This window comes from Lampris incognitus, chromosome 17 (genome assembly GCF_029633865.1).
Source record: "Lampris incognitus isolate fLamInc1 chromosome 17, fLamInc1.hap2, whole genome shotgun sequence".
NCBI classification, from domain to species: domain Eukaryota; kingdom Metazoa; phylum Chordata; class Actinopteri; order Lampriformes; family Lampridae; genus Lampris; species Lampris incognitus.
In genome coordinates this window covers 22,171,583-22,189,874 of record NC_079227.1, presented here as the reverse complement: position 1 = coordinate 22,189,874, position 18,292 = coordinate 22,171,583, and the positions used below count along the sequence as shown (strand labels likewise).

Genomic DNA, 18,292 nt, shown 5'->3' with positions numbered 1-18,292 from the left:
TGTTGAAAGGTAAACCTTCGCCCCAGTCTAGGAGGTCCTGAGCGCTGTAGAGCAGGCTTTCATCAAGGATCTCTCTGTACTTTGCCCCATTCATCTTTCCCTCGATCCTGACTAGTCTTCCAGTTCCTGCCGCTGAAAAACATCCCCACAGCATGATGCTGCCACTACCATGCTTCACTGTAGGTATGGTTTAGCAAGGTGATGAGAGGTGCCTGGTTTCCTCCAGACGTGACGTTTGGCATTCAGGCCAAAGAGTTCAATCTTGGTTTCATCAGACCAGAGAATCTTGTTTCTCATGGTCTGAGAGTCCTTTAGGTGCTTTCTGGCAAACTCCAAGCGGGCTGTCATGTGCCTTTTACTGAACAGAGGCTTCTGTCTGGCCACTCTACCATAAAGGCCTGATTGGTGGAGTGCTGCAGAGATGTTTGTCCTTCTGGAAGGTTCTCCCATCTTCACAGAGGAATGCTGGAGCTCTGTCAGAGTGACCATCGGGTTCTTGGTCAGCTCCCTGACCAAGGCCCTTCTCCCCCGATTGCTCAGTTTGGCTGGGCGGCCAGCTCTAGGAAGAGTCCTGGTGGATCCAAACTTCTTCCATTTACAAATGATGAAGACCACTGTGCTCTTCGGGACCTTCAAAGCTGTAGTTTTTTTTTTTGTACCCTTCCCCAGATCTGTGCCTCGATACATTCCTGTCTCGGAGGTCCACAGACAATTCCTTTGACTTCATGGCTTGGTTTCTGCTCTGACATGCACTGTCAACAGTGGGACCTTATATAGACAGGTGTGTGCCTTTCCAAATCATGTCCAATCAATTGAATTTACTAGAGGTGGACTCCAATCAAGATGTAGAAACAACTCAGTGATGATCAGTGGAAACAGGATGAACCTGAGCTAAATGTTGAGTGTCATAGCAAAGGGTGTGAATACTTATGTACATGCAATATTTCAGTTTTTTTTTTTTTTTATAAATTTGCAAAAATTTCTACAAAACCTTTTTCACTTTGTCATTATAGGGTATTGTGTGTAGATTGATGAGAAAAAAAGGAATTTAATCCATTTTGGAATAAGGCTGTAACATAACAAAATGTGGGGAAAGTGAAGGGGTGTGAATACTTTCCGTATGCACTGTAGTTTTGGGTAAAAGCATGCCTTAAGTGACTAACTGCTATTTTCACATGTACTGCCCAAAAATTAGTGTTTTTAATTGATCTATAGGTGACCTCAATACATATGATGTCAACGTTCTGTCACCTCAGCACCCAGTTTATTTGCATGAATTCACTCTCAGTTCTGCTAGCAGTCATTTTATCATACTACATCATAATATTGGAAATGAATTAATGAAATGGTACATGTTAAATTTTTGCATTTGTACATTTTACATATATTAAATTACATATTTTTAACACAAATGTTGTTTCTTTGTGTTGTGTTTGTGTTCTTCTTTTCAGGTAATGTTTCAACGATATTTACAAATAGTATCGCATAACTGCTGTTTGTAGTGACCGCAATGACCACAATGGTTTGGGAGCGCTCAGGAAAAGCAGTGGTGTTACTTGGTCATTTCACAGCTATCAAAAAACATATAAAACGATAAAAAGGTACTTCATATATATAGATACCTTGACAATATTTTTGTTTAGGTTTTCATGTGGAGTGTAGTTCAGCCAGGGGGCACAATATTCTAGAATTCTGTGGCAGTTGGAAGAATGAAGAAGGATCAGATTGTTATAAAACATTAGAGCACAAAAGGGTGTAATTTGGATTTGTGAATGGCCCCTGCCCACCCAGCCACTGACCTCACCGCACGTCACCGCCATAAACACGTGTAGCCACCAACAACAACAACAACAAAAAAAGTATGAAAACAAATACGCAAATTGATAAAACGGTGGAAGTAGCGGTCCTATTGTGTTTCGGAAGACGCGTCAATCGGAAATACCGCCTCCTTATTGTACCGACAGCAATTTTCTCCAATGACAAAGCGCGTTGTGAAGAATTGACGTGCCGGACAACCAATGAACCGCGTGATTACGCAGCCCCAGCGGTAGTACATGTACAGCTGATTTGCAACCCGCTGAAGGACCAGCAGAGACGGAGGGAAAATGTCGCTTGCCTCGAAGCGGACCGTTCCAGGATCAGTGCCCTTCTAGGAAAACCCAATCGGCGCCGCGGTGAGTGGGACAGCCGTCACCGGTTGCAGTTTAAGGGGGTTAGCGCTGAAATTCGGGACAAGCCGAACCAACGCCGGCCTCTCTAGTTTAGTACCCGTAACTTTGACCTCCCGTAGTGTAAGAGGCCCGATATTCAACACTACCATCCCCCCTACATTCTCACACACACTTACGAGCAGTGGCCTGGTAGCCATGATGATTATCTTTCACGTAAACGTGTAGTGTTTACTTCTGCTCGACAAGTCGTGTTTGCGTTTGACGTTTTAAGTTTTTTTTAATTATTATTACTGGTGTGCGAGAGGCATGATTGCAGAGGAAATACGGACGAGGAAGTGTCTTTTTTTAGTTTTTATTTTTAGTTTAGTTTTTGTTTTTGGAAAGTTTGAGCTGTGAATGTCCATTTAAACTCCCGTTTGTTAATGCACCTCGCCGCCTTGCATGCGATGAGTGGCATCAAGATGCGCTGTATTGTCCTTAAACCAGTGACTTACGTTGAAACAAGTACATTATTATAAGTGATAATTCGTATGTTTCTTTGTGTCCGGTCTACTTTTTAACTATACTCCCACATTTTATTCATTCATTCATTCATTCACTGATACAACATAAAGGCATTGAAAACACAAGTCTTATATAAAGCTCGTCATAGCTGTTCGTTGGTGAGTAAATCAAAACATTTTACGCAGTGTTGGAAAAATGTTTGAATTTCTTCTTTCTGCACCCAAGAGTTCTCTATTAATTGGTGGTTTTTTACACGGGATTAATAAGAAAATTGAGCCTTAGGCAAGTCTGAGTTTGCGTCATTGGAAAGGGCAGCTGCTGTCTGCCAGTTTTGTTCCTGCTGTTTTTATTAGGCAGAAAAATGTATAAACTCATTAATACCTGATGAAGCTGAGCTCAAATTAATAAAAGATGGCACTGCATTTGTTTTAAACAGGATTTCTATTGTTTTTTTCCCCTGTCTTTTAGAATTTGTTTACTGGGTGGAACATTCCAGCTACCCCAACACAACTGTAAACTCACCCCTTTGATCAGGTCAGGTTTAATACTACCATTTGTAACAAGTCTTATCGAAACCAGGTTTTCAAGCCCAACCTCAGTTGGAAAGGTTAAGTATTGGAGTAATCTAGGCGATGGACCCATCCACGAGTATGGTGGAGCTGGATGCCCAGGGCAACATGTTGCTCAGAGTGGTGAAACCTGTCATGGGGATCTTCCAGCTGTCTCCAGAACAAAGCAACAGTTTAGGGCAGGGCCATGGAGGGCTGCAAACCCTACCTGAAAACACAATAGTACTCCCTCAGGGACAAGTACAGGTTCCATTAGGCCCGAGTGAGGGGATACTGCTCCACACACAGCCTCAGGTTCAGAGTCAAATGCAGCCTCATGTTCAGCCCCAGATGCAGACCCCTGCCCTAGTACCAGCTGGAGATGCCTCTCAGAGTAAGGACCCACCACCAGTGCTAAATCTTGACCAGGTGACCCATTTGGCTTTCGCAGAGGTGTCGTCACTCCTGGACCCTAACATGAAGGGATCCAAGGCTCGTGAGTGTTACAGCCAGCACTGTAGAAATTATCTGCTCTGAATACAGAACAAAGAAAGTTGAATCTGTTCATCTGGACACAACGTTTATGAGAGAAACGTTTCATCAAATAACATCTTACCTATCAAGTCATCATCAAGTCTTACCTAACTGCAGGTATCCCCACCCTTATAAACAATACAGTGGCATAATGACCGAAACCAGCAATCAGTTTCATGCGTGACCATTAACTAGAGTTTCAATGGCCATGTGTACTATTCACAGAGGATTTGGGAATGTTTGCAATCACAGCATTGTAAGATGATGACAGATGTACTCTTAGCCCCCCCACCCCGATTCAGGGATGGTCGTTCTCTTTGACTCCTCGTTCATACCAGTGTTCTTCCCTATCAAGGATGTGCACATCCTCATCCTGTCATCTGTATATCTGTCGCCATTTTACAATGCTGTGATTGCAAACCTTCCCAAATCCTCTGTGAATAGTACACGTGGCCATTGAAACTCTAGTTAATGGTCATGCCTATTTGCATATGATACCGAGCATTGTTTTCAGTCATTATGCAACTGTAGTGTTTATAAGGGGTGGGAATACCTGCAGTCAGTTGAGACTGAAGAGGTCAATTAGATGAGTGATGAAATGTTTCTCTCAATAAGTGTTGTGTCCAGATGAACTGATTCAACTTTCTTCTGTTTTCTTACCTGGATTATTGAGCATGTGTAAAGACATTCTGAATACAGATGTTTATTGCTTTTAACTCCTCTCTGTTTTGCTTTATTCTTAGGTAAGTATCTGATCTCGTATGATGAGATTAAACGCCGCCTGCAGGCCCCAGAAAAGATGTCCTTGCGCTCACTAGCAGCCTATACTCGTGTCAGCAGAGGTCCAGCCAGCAAGAAAACACTTTTTGAGTCACTCAATGTGCTGGGCCTCACACCGAGCACCACTACCTCAGTATCATCATCCTTCTCCAAACTCACAGAAGGTAAGAGATGTGTGCATCTATGTGTGTGCTTGCTCATGTGTGCAAGGTGTTTGAAATTGATATTCACAGTGAAGAACACAAATAAGACTATGAGCGTTGACTAAGCACTGTTATGAAATTGATTTCCTTTATGTTTGTTAAGGAGACACCAAGGCCTTGTGTGCTGACATGAAGGATTTTGCCCATGACTATGTTAACTACGGCAACATGGCTAAACAGCTCATCCCTGAGACAAACACAGTTCAGCACTGGTCCAAGATCATCGAAACTAAGTATGTCCGTGTTGTTACATAGCTTCCATGCCTGTTTTTGTAGGGTTAAGTCAGTTACTGCTCCCTTATGGGAGTTTGAGCCAATTGCAGAGTATTTTTTATTAAAGGAGCCACACTGCAAAGTTTCTTGTCAGTATTCTGTCTGTCTGTGTCTGACAGACACATGGTTTGGACACGTACAAAGGAGAGATGTTGGGTATATTGGGAGAAGGCTGCTAAATATGGAGCAGGGAAGAGGAAAAGAGGAAGGCCAAAGAGGAGGTTTATGGATGTGGTGAGGGAGGACATGCAGGTGGCTGGCGTGACAGAGGAAGCTGCAGAGGACAGGAAGAGATGGAAATGGATGACCCGCTGTGGCGACCCCTAATGGGAGCAGAAAGTAGTAGATTCTGTCTGTCTGTGTTTCACCTACATTCATTTTCTCTCTCTCTTTCTCTCTCTCTCTCTCTCTCTCTCTCTCTCTCTCTCTCTCTCTCTCTCTCAGGAACCACCTAGAGGATATGAGGAAGTGTTTCAAAGACCCAGTCAACAGCGGTGCGTTTGACAATGTCACTCATGGCCTAGGCCTGGGAGTGTTGGATGTTGCTCTGGATATGATCACCACAGTGATCGACCGGCAGATCCGCATCCTCTCTGGTGCTGCGGCCACCGATCCGGCTGACTCTGGACCGATACGACGCATCCGCCGGCGCAACCGCAAGTCCCGCCCTACTGATGGTGAAAAGCCTGTCAGGGTATTGGATGGGGTGAAAGGACAAGGGAAGGTCCTGTCAAAGGCCAAGGGCCGGGGCAGAGGCAAGAAAAAGATATGGCCTGATACTGGAGCTGCTAGTCATGTGGAAAACCAAACAGAGCCATCCAAGCCGGAGGATGTGGAGAGCAGCGTCCTGACCCTTGTCTCTGTCGGGTATGAGACCATCTCCAGTGGCCTCAACACATCTGACACTTGCTGAGTTTTTTAAAGAACCTTGACCTCATAGGGTGGCTGGGATAGCTTCAATTCATGACATTACACAATTGATGAGAATAGACATCGTCCAGGTATGGCCTAACAAATCAAGGTGGTCGGAAAGCTTTTTAAATGTTGTGCTGACCGAGTCAAATTCAAGAGGATGACTCGGGGATGGGATGCAGCATCTACAAGACTCGTGCTGGGTTATCCAGCAGCAAGGGTGAACTACTGTATGTGGGAGATCAGGATTCATGTGAGCTCAACAGCAACTTATGATGCCTGGAATCTACTTTCAGTGAAGGCACAGCTTTTGTTTTATTGTGTTTTTTTTTCTTTGTTTTTTTTTTCTTTGTCAACAAATCCAATTGGTCGGGTTTTTTTAATCTTCCCACATGTGTCGAAGACAGACAACAGCTTCTACCAACACTTTGAGAATCCTTATAATGTTGAACATTTAGGAAACGGGTCATTGGACTTGTACATCCCAAAATATAGAGGGATGAGCTACTCATGTTTTTTAAAATAATCGTGAATATCTGGGTTATTTTTCAGTTAGCGGTACACCTGCTATGACTTGTTGTGTTTAATGTTTAGATTTTTAGTTGAGCTGTTTGACTATCATGCTGTATTACAGTATGGAAATTAATTTTCTGTTGATACTGAGGCCTGAGTAGCTGGCAATATATAAAAGTCTAATTCTCATGTATTGCATGTATTTCTTCATCTATTTGTAGATATTTCACTCGGTGAGCTCACCATCCATTTATCACTTGGTGGGTAAAAGCAGAGCAGCCTCATGAAATTCAATCTTGATTCAGGACAGAATAGGTCTTCTTTAATCACATGGTAGCTTCATTTGTCCAGTGCACTGAAAGCTAAGCTACGCTTCTTGCACAATGTTCTCATTAACCCCAACTACCTAAAACCCATTGGTTGATTAGAGAGAAATCTTGATGCAAAGGAATTTAAATGTATTTGATAACCACAAGAATCTTTTGGAGTTGCAATCCGCTTATTGAAAATGTGGCTTTAATTTTATGGAACCACTAACATTTCACATATTGTGAAATCGTTTTGCTGTTGGGAATGATGGGTGGTGGTGTAGTGGCCCGTATTCATATTGGCTAGTTACAGTCGGCACATATCATGTTAAACACAGATGTGTAACCGTGCAAGAGTCAAAGAACAAGAAAAGTGTTAAGTATTGAAAGATAAATGCTCGCTCATTGGGATTGGTGCATTCCATTTAACCCTGATCGTGGAGCTGATTAATGGAAGTTCACGGTCAACACCGACACCTGGGTCAAAAACAGATGCTCATCTGAACCTGTTGTTTTTTGACAGGGATATTCTAGAAGCTGAAAGACATCGTGGGGGATTTTCAGTCAAGGGCTAATTCCCTACCTGTTAACACATAGAGGGAGGGAGGGAGAGAGAGAGAGGGGGAGAGCAGCTTTACAAAGGATTTGCTCTGTATTAAACCAAAGAGAGGATGGAGAGCCAGCGGGAGTATGAGGGCTAAACTAGGCAGTGCTAAAAATAAAGGAGCAGAAAGAAAACAAGTGTATTTTTTACAGATTTGGTTGGTGGACTTGGAGCATGTTAGGTGTGCTGGATTATGCAACTGCAGAGAAGCACTGAGGTGAGGTGCAATACAGGGCAGCAGAAGAAGACAACATGACTAATGGTGAAGAAGGCTGGCAAGGAAAAGGGCAAAGGGAGATATATTCAATGAAAAGGGGTGAAAACTCTGCGTGGAGATTGTAGTTTTTAAGTCTTACCACCTTATTGTCCAAAGGCAGTTGGACAAGGAAGCATGGGTCACCCTAATATGCCGCTCGCATACAAATACACACACTCACACATGGACAAACACAAATCCAGTCGGCTGCAACCCTACATACCAAATGGTGAGTAGTACTGGATCATGACTGCTATTTAAATGCTTGTGCCTATGATTAGTTGTTGTCTCGGTAGTATTTATTGATGGTTGGAAATGTGGCCACTCTTACCAGTTACACAGTGCAAGTTGATTGGGGCACATTCAGTTCAAAGCAGCTTGATGGCTTGGAAGATGAACTCGACTGCTGTTTTGATTCCTTGTACTGATTTGGACAATCTGGGCCAGGAAAGTTTACGAGACATTGAGGATCTGAGCTCCCCAAGTGTTCATGTGAACCTTGTCAGCAGGAAACGGTTCAAGGCTGCGTAAACACATGTTAAAGGGTGTTTTGAGTTGTGCTACTTAAACTACATGGGGGTCTAAAGAGTGATTTACTTTAATTTAAATCAGTACCCTTCAGCAAACCCTGCTGATGTTTGCAAGTCATATTAGACATCGTGCTGCTGTGAAGATGCACACCGCCCCGTTTAACCTGCCCATTTATTGTATAGCTATACACGGCTGTGGAAAACTGGTGTGGCTTTGCATCATATATGAAACATATACTGGATATTATTGCTAGCCAGGTCACACCACTGCTCGGTGTCCCTCGTGGCCAGAGGTTGCACTGTGCTCCCCTCTCCAGACTGGAAAGATCAGAGGAGGACATTTAGATGCTTTATAGCTGGAACTGTAATTGGCTATTAACGGATAGAAAGCCTTCTTAATTTGCTCACCCTGCTGAGTTTAGATGCCTGTGCAGTGCATTTAGGGAAAGTCTTCGGCCCCGTGCTAGCTGTTGAAGGTATGTCGTGTCTAACCAAACTAACCTGTTTGAATATTTGTGGAGCAGATACAAGACACTTACCTGATAAAACTGCACAGGAATTACATGTTATGATATACTGAACATTTAAATACAAATACTCCATAATGGAAATTGAGCTCATGCTTCCAGGTAAACTGAGATATTATGAATTGACAAATTAGCCTATTTTTTCATATTGTTTCTTGAGGAAATTACCGCTGAGTGTATTGGGAACTGGTGCGATATATTAATTAACAAGTGTTGGAGTACTTTTTAAACAAATTTTAACAAAAATTACCCTTTGATGCTCTTTAAAGCATGATTTTACATGCTCTCTCCAGCATTTCTATCGTGCCTTGATTCATGACTGGTGCATCTCCTCTCACCACGTCTCCACAGATAATCTAAACAATTCACTTGGTGCCATCAGAATCTTTGGAATAGAGATGATTGAAGATGAGCTCAGACCACATTTGAAGACGGTCCTGACTATCATACAAGAAAGAAGTGAGTCATGCAAATGGTGTAAATGTATGGCCAAATGCCCCCTCCCCCTACACACACACACACACACACACACACACACACACACACACACACACACACACACACACACACACACTTTCTGTAAGAGGTTGTGTATATGAAGAGGCATGTGACCTTTAGAGGTAAACACTGGCCTGGGAGACGCTAAGCCGCATTTGTGTTTGCCAGTAAGAAGACCGGAGGGATGGGGCAGCAGAGGGGAGGGTGCAGGAGGAGAGAGGTCAAGTTGGGAGCAATGACTGAAAGCACTCTAGAGGATTCATTGCAGTACACCAAGATAATGAGTTAATATGGTCAATTATCCAAAAAGCATCCGGTTAACTAGCGCTGCTACAACTTGTGATGCACGCAGGCAGCTTTTTCCTTTGTCCGGCAAAAGGTTTTTACTTGTTTCATCTCAAACAAGACTAAATGCTCCTGCAAACACACTATGCACCTTATCTGTGCAAGCAACAGGCCTTGTGTTGAGTCCACAGCTTTGGAACGGTGTCAGTGTAGCGGTCAGTCGGGACAAATGGGCTCTTCGTATACACTGATGTGTAGGGGCATTTTTTTTACTTTTCACTTACTGGAATCCAAGTGTGCACGGAGTATTGTGCTAACATATGAAATTTCGTTTTTGTCCAGAGAAAGGCGCTGCTGAGCAAGTGGTTGTCAGTGGGATCCTGCCTATCCTGGCAATCTCTCTAAGGAGGAGAGGACCTCTCACCCTTCTGACAGTAGAACTGGTGGCTGAACTCGCCAAGGAGTGTAAGTTATCAACAAATGAACGGATAAAACTTATTTATTAGTGAGCATCTGGGTAGCATAGTGGTTGTCTACCAACACGGGGATCTCCGGTTCGAATCCCCATATTACCTCCGGCTTGGTCGGGCGTCCCTACAGACACAATTGGCTGTGTCTGCAGGTGGGAATCCAGATGTGGGTATGTGTCCTGGTCGCTGCACTAGCGCCTCCTCTGGTCGCCTGTTCGGGGGGGGGACTGGGGGGAACAGCATGATTCTCCCACGCGCTACATCCCCCTGATGAAACTCCTCACTGTCAGGTGAAAGAAGCAGCTGGCGACTCCACATGTATCAGAGAAGACATGTGGTAGTCTGCAGCCCTCCCCGGATCGGCAGAGGGGGTGAAGCAGAGCCCGGGACGATTCGGAAGAGTGGGGTAATTGGCTGGGTACAATTGGGGAGAAAAGGGGGAAAAAATACTTTTTTATTAGTCGGGGCAAGTGTGCACAGGTATACATACACATCAGAAACAAAGGGCAACACTTTAGATACCCGTATTTCGTGATACACAAACCTTGCCTGCCGAAGACAGTGAAGGCCGTGGGGTGCCGGAGTTTATTCCCCGCTGGCTATTTGCCAGTTTAGTTCCTGCTGGTGCTTCATTTTTACTTCGTTGTTGCATTTCACTCGTCCTTCTTTGATTTGTCTGTGTCTGTGTACAGCCGTGGTCCGTAAAGGCTTTGGCGAGGCAGGCCTGGTGAACGCTGTGCTCTCTGTCATGACCAGCTCAAACCAGGAGCTACTCCTCCACGCCACACGGGCCATCTCACGAATGTCATATGACAGCTGTAAGTAAAGTGAACCTTTTTTTTAAACACCTCTCATGGAGCTACAGGAATGGAGCACTTTGTTATCCCGGCTCATCTTTGTGTTGCATCTCTTGTCAGTTGTTCAGTGTCAAATTGTAACGCTGTCTTTTTTAGTAACACAACAAGAGCAGCTCCTACGACACGGCGCGGTGCCTCTCATCATCAGCACTCTGCTCCGCTTTCCCAACAACGAGGCCCTGGAGGGGGTGTGCCTGCTGGCCCTCTGCAACCTTGGCGACATGGGGGAGGCGGAGGAGGCCGGGCTAGTTTGGGAGAGGGGCATGTCTCCCAGGCCAGAGGAGTCTGTGTTTCACGGCGTCGCTCCTCAAAGCTGTGGGTTCGGCTCCTCGGTCACCCTGGTTCGCGTGTGCCAGTGGGCACATGGCCAGTGCTCTGTCAGTATCGAGGTCTTCCAGCGCTGCTCATCCTCCTTCTGGAACCTTCATGGGAAGAAACGGACCACCCGCCACTTCTCCATTTCCAGCCTTGGCAGCTGCTCAAATCTATACAAAATGATCAAGTACTCTGTGAACAATGTTCCTCGGACCCAAAGTCTGAGGACCCGCATGTTCCACACTTTCCTCTGACAGCTAAATGAACTACAAACATGGCGGCCTGATACCTGGACTTCAAAAAGGAGAGTGGATGATGCAGAGAGACCCTCTGCTGTGACCGAGATGTTTAGATGTTTGCCAATCAAGGAATGCCAGGTGGCAGGTTGCCATGCCCTTAAATTTGCACTTTTTTGGGGGGGGATTTCCCCTCCCCCCCTTTTTTTTCTCCCCAATTGTATCTGGCCAATTACCCCACTCTTCCGAGCCATCCCGGTCACTGCACCACCCTCTCTGCTGATCCGGGGAGGGCTGCAGACTACCACATGCCTCCTCCGATACATGTGGAGTCGCCAGCTGCTTCTTTTCACCTGACAGTGAGGAGTTCCGCCAGGGGGACGTAGCATGTGGGAGGATCACGCTATTCCTCCCAGTTCCCCCTCCCCCCGAACAGGTGCCCCGACTGACCAGAGGAGGCGCTAGTGCAGCAACCAGGACACATACCCACATCTGGCTTCCCACCTGCAGACACGGCCAATTGTGTCTGTAGGGACACCCGACCATGCCGGAGGTAACACGGGGATTCGAACTACCGATCCCCATGTTGGTAAACATTTGCTCAATATTTTAATGAATCTCATTGGTCTGTGGGAACACTAATAAATATTTATGCCTGGAAGAGATGTGGGGAGAACGACAGAGGAACATGATGTATGAATCCTAATTTCTTAAATGTTCATTTTCCAGACTGCAAATGCTCCCCCTTATTCTGTTGACTTAGTGATTATGTACTGTCTCTGTCTTGGGCCTCAGCCTGCGAACCTGCAAGGACAAAAAGGTGTTTGTGTATTGTGGTCTGGATGTGGAGATGTCCAAACATGACAATATAATGAAACACACACATTGGCGGTCACCGGCGGTTGATATCGAACCAATCAGCTTCCATGCAATCTTCCACAGAGCACTGGGTCATATTTCGCCCGCTTGACCATCATGTGAATCAGGGATGTGGCCAGAAAACACTACACACGTATCACTCCAAATCCACAAACAACAAAACGTTAAAACGCCATCCCTTGTGTCTCCGGCGTTTCAACGTTTTGTGATCCTCAGCTTTTCATACACAAGTGCTTATTGCGGGGGAATTCAGCTCATACTCGTGTCATTTTGAATCTTTATCGAGGCAGCAATACCAATTATGTTCTTGTTTTTTTAAAGCTAAGTTTTTCATTTTTGTTTAGTGTCTTTTTATAGTTTGACATCTTTAGTGTCGTCCTTAACTATTAAAAGAAACTGACCCTCAATCTCTCTTTCTTTTGCATGTGTGTATGCATCCTAAAATGTAGTGTCTGTGAGAGCCCGTGTAAATGTCCACTGGTGTGTAGATGTGAGATCTCTCACCGGCATCCTAACTCTGGTCTGCTCACCTCTTTCTCCTGTTGATGACTGTGTTTCAGCTGAAAGCTGAACAGGCCGAGTGTTACAGTGAGGAGGACGGTGCAGGGAAAGGAGCCCGTTCTACCCCGCTCAGACTTCTACATTTATCTGGGTGAGCTTGAGTTTATCCCCCCACGTCACTGCGGCTTAATGGGGTGTGTTTTTTTGCGAGCAAGGGGACATTTGTCTTCAGCACCGCTCTAGTCGCTAACCTCATATGTTTGTTGAGCTGGAGGGGAGGACGAAGGCCGCGGAGCTTTGGGCAAACGGGAAAGCTTCAGGAAAGCAATGGAGCTCAGCGAGATCCAGTCGTCTGCGAGGAGTCTGCCAGCAGATAGTCACGCCAGGGAGGATAACACACATGCTAGGAGTGACAAATCTCTCTCACACACACACATGCGCACACACACATGCAGGTTTACTCAGGAAAAAAACACAGTTTTGAGAGTGCAAGGAGGTTCTCTCTTTCCTCGCCGCTTTCTCCATCTGCACATCGCGTGGCATACGGCTTATAAACTGAAAGGTCAAATGTCACTTGGTCCATGACACAGCCAGCATCTCGCTGAACTGTCATTCGTTTGTCACGTGAACTCCCAATGCATCCTCCTTATCTGCACTGAGCACAGCCTTGCCAAGGCAGACTGACGTTTTGAGGCAATAGTAGTCAGTTACCGGAAGCAAACACAAGGTGGCGTGCTAGTGCCGAGCATACAAAGGATGTGCGGATAGAAACGTTTCATTAACACTAATCAACGCTGAGGTTAGAGTTTGTGATTTTACACGTGTCAGTGAACATGGACGAAATTATTCAGGGTGGGGGGAGGGGGGCTATGGAGGCTCTGTCTCCCCAGGTTAAAAATAGTGATGCCCCCTGCAAACATCTAGTCCAAAAAGATGATTTGCACCGTGGACTTACAATCCATCCCCAGCCCAATTTTCAAATATTTACCCCAGTTTTAATTGGTTTGCTTTCCCTAATTGGCTATTTGTGAAGGCATGTACGTCAATGGAGGCCTTGCCCTTTGACTATAATTACTTTCTGCACAAACGGCAACAAAAGGATTAACAGAAGTGTATCCCCTCTCTCTCTCTCTCTCTCTCTCTCTCTCTCTCTCTCTCTCTCTCTCTCTCTCTCTCTCTCTCTCTCTCGTTCTCTAATTACCACTCTTATTGGGTCTATCCTGCGCCAGGCGTCCGGACGTAGGAGCACGCTTTCTAATCAATCCCCAACTTTATTACTTTGGCAGACGCATTAATATTTTATGTGATGGTGATGAGGGTTTGAAATTATTTACAGGTAAGATAGAAGATAGATATTCACACACATTACTAACTCAGTTGTTGCCTCTGTGGGAAACACGAGTCACAGTGCAGTTGTTAAAGGCGGTATAAAAAAATAAAATGCACCCAAAGTACACAGAGCATCGATATCTCTGCATGAGGAAATAGGTGAAACGCTTTGGCTGTTTAAAGCAGATCAGACCCGCGGGCTCAGACATGTATGAAATCGATATGATCATTTGTCAAGGTGAGCAAAGACCCAGTTAAAATAAGAGCCGGCACCCAAAGGCGGAGAGCTCGACCTTGTCACGAAGAAGCACACACTGTGAGTCAGACCAGTTCATCTGCTGCCAGCCTTTGAACCCTCCCGATGGGATCTGGACTCCTCCCTGCATGCTGCTTTTTAGCCAGGTAACACAGCAGCACTGCCCGTCCACCTAATTACAGACATGCTCCTCATATTTACCTACCGACAGCATAGTGGGGTCAGTGCTGAAATGACACAGTTAATGTTATAATCTCCATTAAAGAAGATGGTCATCAAAAAATAGAAATAAACCCCTGACACACATTAGCTATTGCTATGTTTTCAACATCGTTAAATACAAAAACACATGTGCACACGTTCTCTCTCTCTCTGCTCTCTCTCTCGTTCCTTCCCTCTCTCTCTCTCTCTTTCACACATATTCTCTCTCACTCTCTCTCGCTTTCACACTCACATGCACACACACACACACACATATTCTCTCTCGCTCTCACTCTCTCTCTTTCACACATATTCTCTCTCACTCTCTCTCGCTTTCACACGCACATGCACACACACACACACACACACACACACACACACACACACACATTCTCTCGCTCTCGCTCTCTTTCACACATATTCTCTCTCGCTCTCTCTCTTTCACACACACATGCACACACACACACACACACACACACACACACACATTCTCTCTCGCTGTCGCTCTTTCACACGTACACAGACACACACGACAAGTTAGCCACTGTGAAGCATAATTTGAGGAGCACACACGCGTGCGTGCACACATAATATACACACACGTGCAGGCACGCACACACACGCACACATTCTCTCTCTCTTGCTCTCTCTCACACACACATGCACACATTCTCTCTCTCGCTCTCTCTCTCGCTCTCTCTCTCACACACACACACACACACACACACAAATACATATGACTCCCAACACTGATTGAAAACATCCTTGAAATGTATAATTAATCGCTTCACTTACGTTGGGTAAAGGAAGACGCAAGTGTTGTGTTTATATTGCTTTAAGTATAAGACTTGTTAATAATGTATGCTGTATGATGCATTTTGTATTTTGCCTCCAAACCACATGGCCGACACATGGATAGAGGTTGTTTTATTGCTTGTCTTGGCAAATGAGTCATTTAAACTTTAATCTGCTTGTTGCATCCTACAGAAACAGCGCCATGTAAATAAATGCATTAGGATTTTATGATGCTGCAACTCTAATTACTCTTTTCATCATTTTTCTATTGTGCCCGTGGTTAATCTCATTGTATAGCCTCTTCAGAGTGAGACAAAGCGCAGGCTGATGGATCAGTGCATGTGCACACACACACACGCACACACACACACGCACACACACACACACACACACACACACACGCCTTACAAATGCACGCGCATGCACAAGGACACCGGACACGTACAAAACTAAACATTCGCGGGTGTTCCAGATAGCTAACGCACTGACGGACAAGTCTTCACGGGGTTTGCTGCTCGTCTCTTCACCTAAATAAGGTTTGATTCTCAAGGAGATGAGATGGTTGACCCCTGACTAGCGCTGTCATTCTAGTGGCCTGGATACTCCCCTGTGGACTCTCATGATTGGCCTTTCACGACTCTCCTCCGGCAGACGCCACGAGCCTCCCACCAATCAACGCTTCTGTCAAGCGCCAGTGCGGCTTTAAACCCATCCACGGCTCAGCGTCGCGTGCCACAGATAGGCTATCAGTCATCAAGAATAAATCCCGATCTTTGCTTTTTTCTTTCTAAATTATGTGCGCTATTTACGCCGGCACAATTGTGACGGGGGGGGGGGGTCGTGACGGAGATAAACGTGAAAACAACTGTAATGCTGATTGCAAAGATGGCAGCTACGATGATGCGGGTGGTAGATAACGAGTCTTCCGGTCTTCTCGCACGCGCACGCGCGCGCGCACACACACACACACACACACACACACACACACACACACACACACACACACCTACACACACACACCTGTGGTTGCCCCGTCCCACTGTGACACGGTACCAGGTTATGACGAGCTGATGTTACGCCACTCAGCAACAAACACCAAAGAGCCAGCAGCGTCCCAGTCCGGTTATTTTTACCCAGGAATGTCATAGAGCTGAATGGTCGGTTCAAAAGTGGCCTTTTTCACATCTATTTTTGTACTGACATCACAAGCGAGCATGGCACAGATGTAGCTCGCTCCTGCTGCTCTGAGCGACAGATTAAGGCTAGTACCGAAACAGGCGACAGCAACCAAGACTAAACACCAAGACTGCGCTTTGGTGTGTGTGTGTGTGTGTGTGTGTGTGTGTGTGTGTGTGTGTGTGTGTGCCTGCTTCTGTGGGGCAGGTGGATAGTAAGCCACCTTTGCTGTGACCATCTGTCCTGCTCTATTACGCTCATCACAGGAGGGCCTTTCCACACACACACACACACACACACACGCACGCACGCACGCACGCACGCACACACCTTTATAGACGGAGCTCAACTAAAGGCTCCTGCTGCCCATCAGACGTGGCGTATAAACAGGCGGTGGCGGAGGGGACGGTGTACTATTAATCAGGAACTTTGCTTTCACACACGGGAGTTTTGTTCAGCGGCCGCTTCTTCGGAAAACCGCATCTTGACATTATCAGCAGGAGAAAGCGGGAACATGGCGGAGGAAAGGAGGGAAGGGCAGAACGGCGGCATGGAGCGATGACACGGCAGATGGCTGATTGGAGATTATCTCCGTGGGAGGAAACGCCAGGACGCTAATTAGGGGAGGGGACGATGACGTGCAGACATCGAGGCGGCCAATCAAAATTCTTCTTGATTGGCGCCTCAGCCTGCTGTACCCACAGCCAACGTTTTAACCTGTACATTTTCCGCAGGTTTGGGTCACAGATATGTATATTGGCCGAGGTGACTAAACCCCAACACCCTCTCATGACTACCAAAGAGGGGATTGAGTGACTAAATCACCACCAGCTGTAACAAAATTGGTTCTGTGTGCATTCATATGTAGGTTTATAACAGGCGATAATCTATGTTTTAATACTGTTTTGGATTTGTTTTCCTGTGTGTAATTCTACTTTACTGAGGCTTTATTCTTCTTTAATCTGTGTTGAAATTATTCATTAATCCACATGCTCGCGCGCGCGCGCGCGCGTGTGTGTGTGTGTGTCCACCTGAGCTGTGTGAGATCCCCGGCCCGGCTCAGAGCTGCGGGTTTAATGAGCTGTTTTAAGGAGACAACTATGACTGAGACATCCGAGACTGACATCACTTTAATCAATGATAACATGACGGGGAAGAGAGATAAACAGACGATGGGTTGGAGAGGCAGAGGGGAGCCGAGGAAGGGGGAGGGGAAGGGGGGGTTGTTCTGACAGTAAAACAGAGACCAGAAAACAAGCAGGAGAAGAGACAAAATAAGGGGGAGCTCTAAGATCTAAACACAAAGCAATGGAGGAAAAGGGAATAGAGAAGACCAACAGATAACATGACATGCATGAAAGTGAATGACTTTTTAAAAAAAAAACAACACAACTGTTGTCAGAGCTGTAGTTCAGTCAACAGAGAACTGCCACACTGATGCTCGCCTTGTTTTCCAACCAATTTCATGATTCATGCCTAGCCATGCACTATAGCGCTATATGAATGCAACCCATCCATCCATCCGTGACCTGCTCCCTGAATGGGCACACACACACCTTCTTCCGTTAGGGGTCGCCACATCCGTTTCCATCTCTTCCTGTCTTCTGCATCTTCTTCTCTCACACCAACCACCTGCATGTCCTCCCTCACCACATCCATAAACCCCCCCTTTGGCCGTCCTCTTTTCCTCTTGCCTGGCAGCTCCATCTTCATTGTCCTTCTCCAAATATACCCAACATCTCTCCACGGCACATGTCCAAACCATCTTAATCTTAGCTCTCTTGCTTTGTCTCCAAACCGTCCAATATGAGCTGTCCCTCTAATACAGCGT

The 18,292-nt window shown here is 45.7% G+C and overlaps 2 protein-coding genes across 2 annotated transcripts; both read left to right on the top strand.

Moving 5' to 3' along the window:
• Positions 1 to 3,379: 3,379 nt before the first annotated feature.
• Positions 3,380 to 7,323, top strand: si:ch73-127m5.2 (uncharacterized protein LOC561202 homolog). Its single transcript, XM_056296725.1, has 5 exons — positions 3,380 to 3,719; positions 4,501 to 4,701; positions 4,844 to 4,973; positions 5,458 to 5,690; positions 5,727 to 7,323. The coding sequence occupies exons 1-5, from the start codon at positions 3,380 to 3,382 to the stop codon at positions 5,924 to 5,926; spliced, it is 1,104 nt and encodes a 367-aa protein (XP_056152700.1). The 3' UTR covers positions 5,927 to 7,323.
• Positions 7,324 to 7,789: 466 nt separating this feature from the next.
• si:dkey-21e13.3 (uncharacterized protein LOC100150043 homolog) lies at positions 7,790 to 11,342 on the top strand. The gene is made up of 5 exons (XM_056296724.1): positions 7,790 to 7,835; positions 9,015 to 9,122; positions 9,789 to 9,911; positions 10,609 to 10,734; positions 10,870 to 11,342. Exons 1-5 carry the CDS (start codon positions 7,790 to 7,792, stop codon positions 11,340 to 11,342), a joined length of 876 nt encoding a protein of 291 aa, XP_056152699.1.
• The last annotated feature ends 6,950 nt before the right edge of the window (positions 11,343 to 18,292 follow it).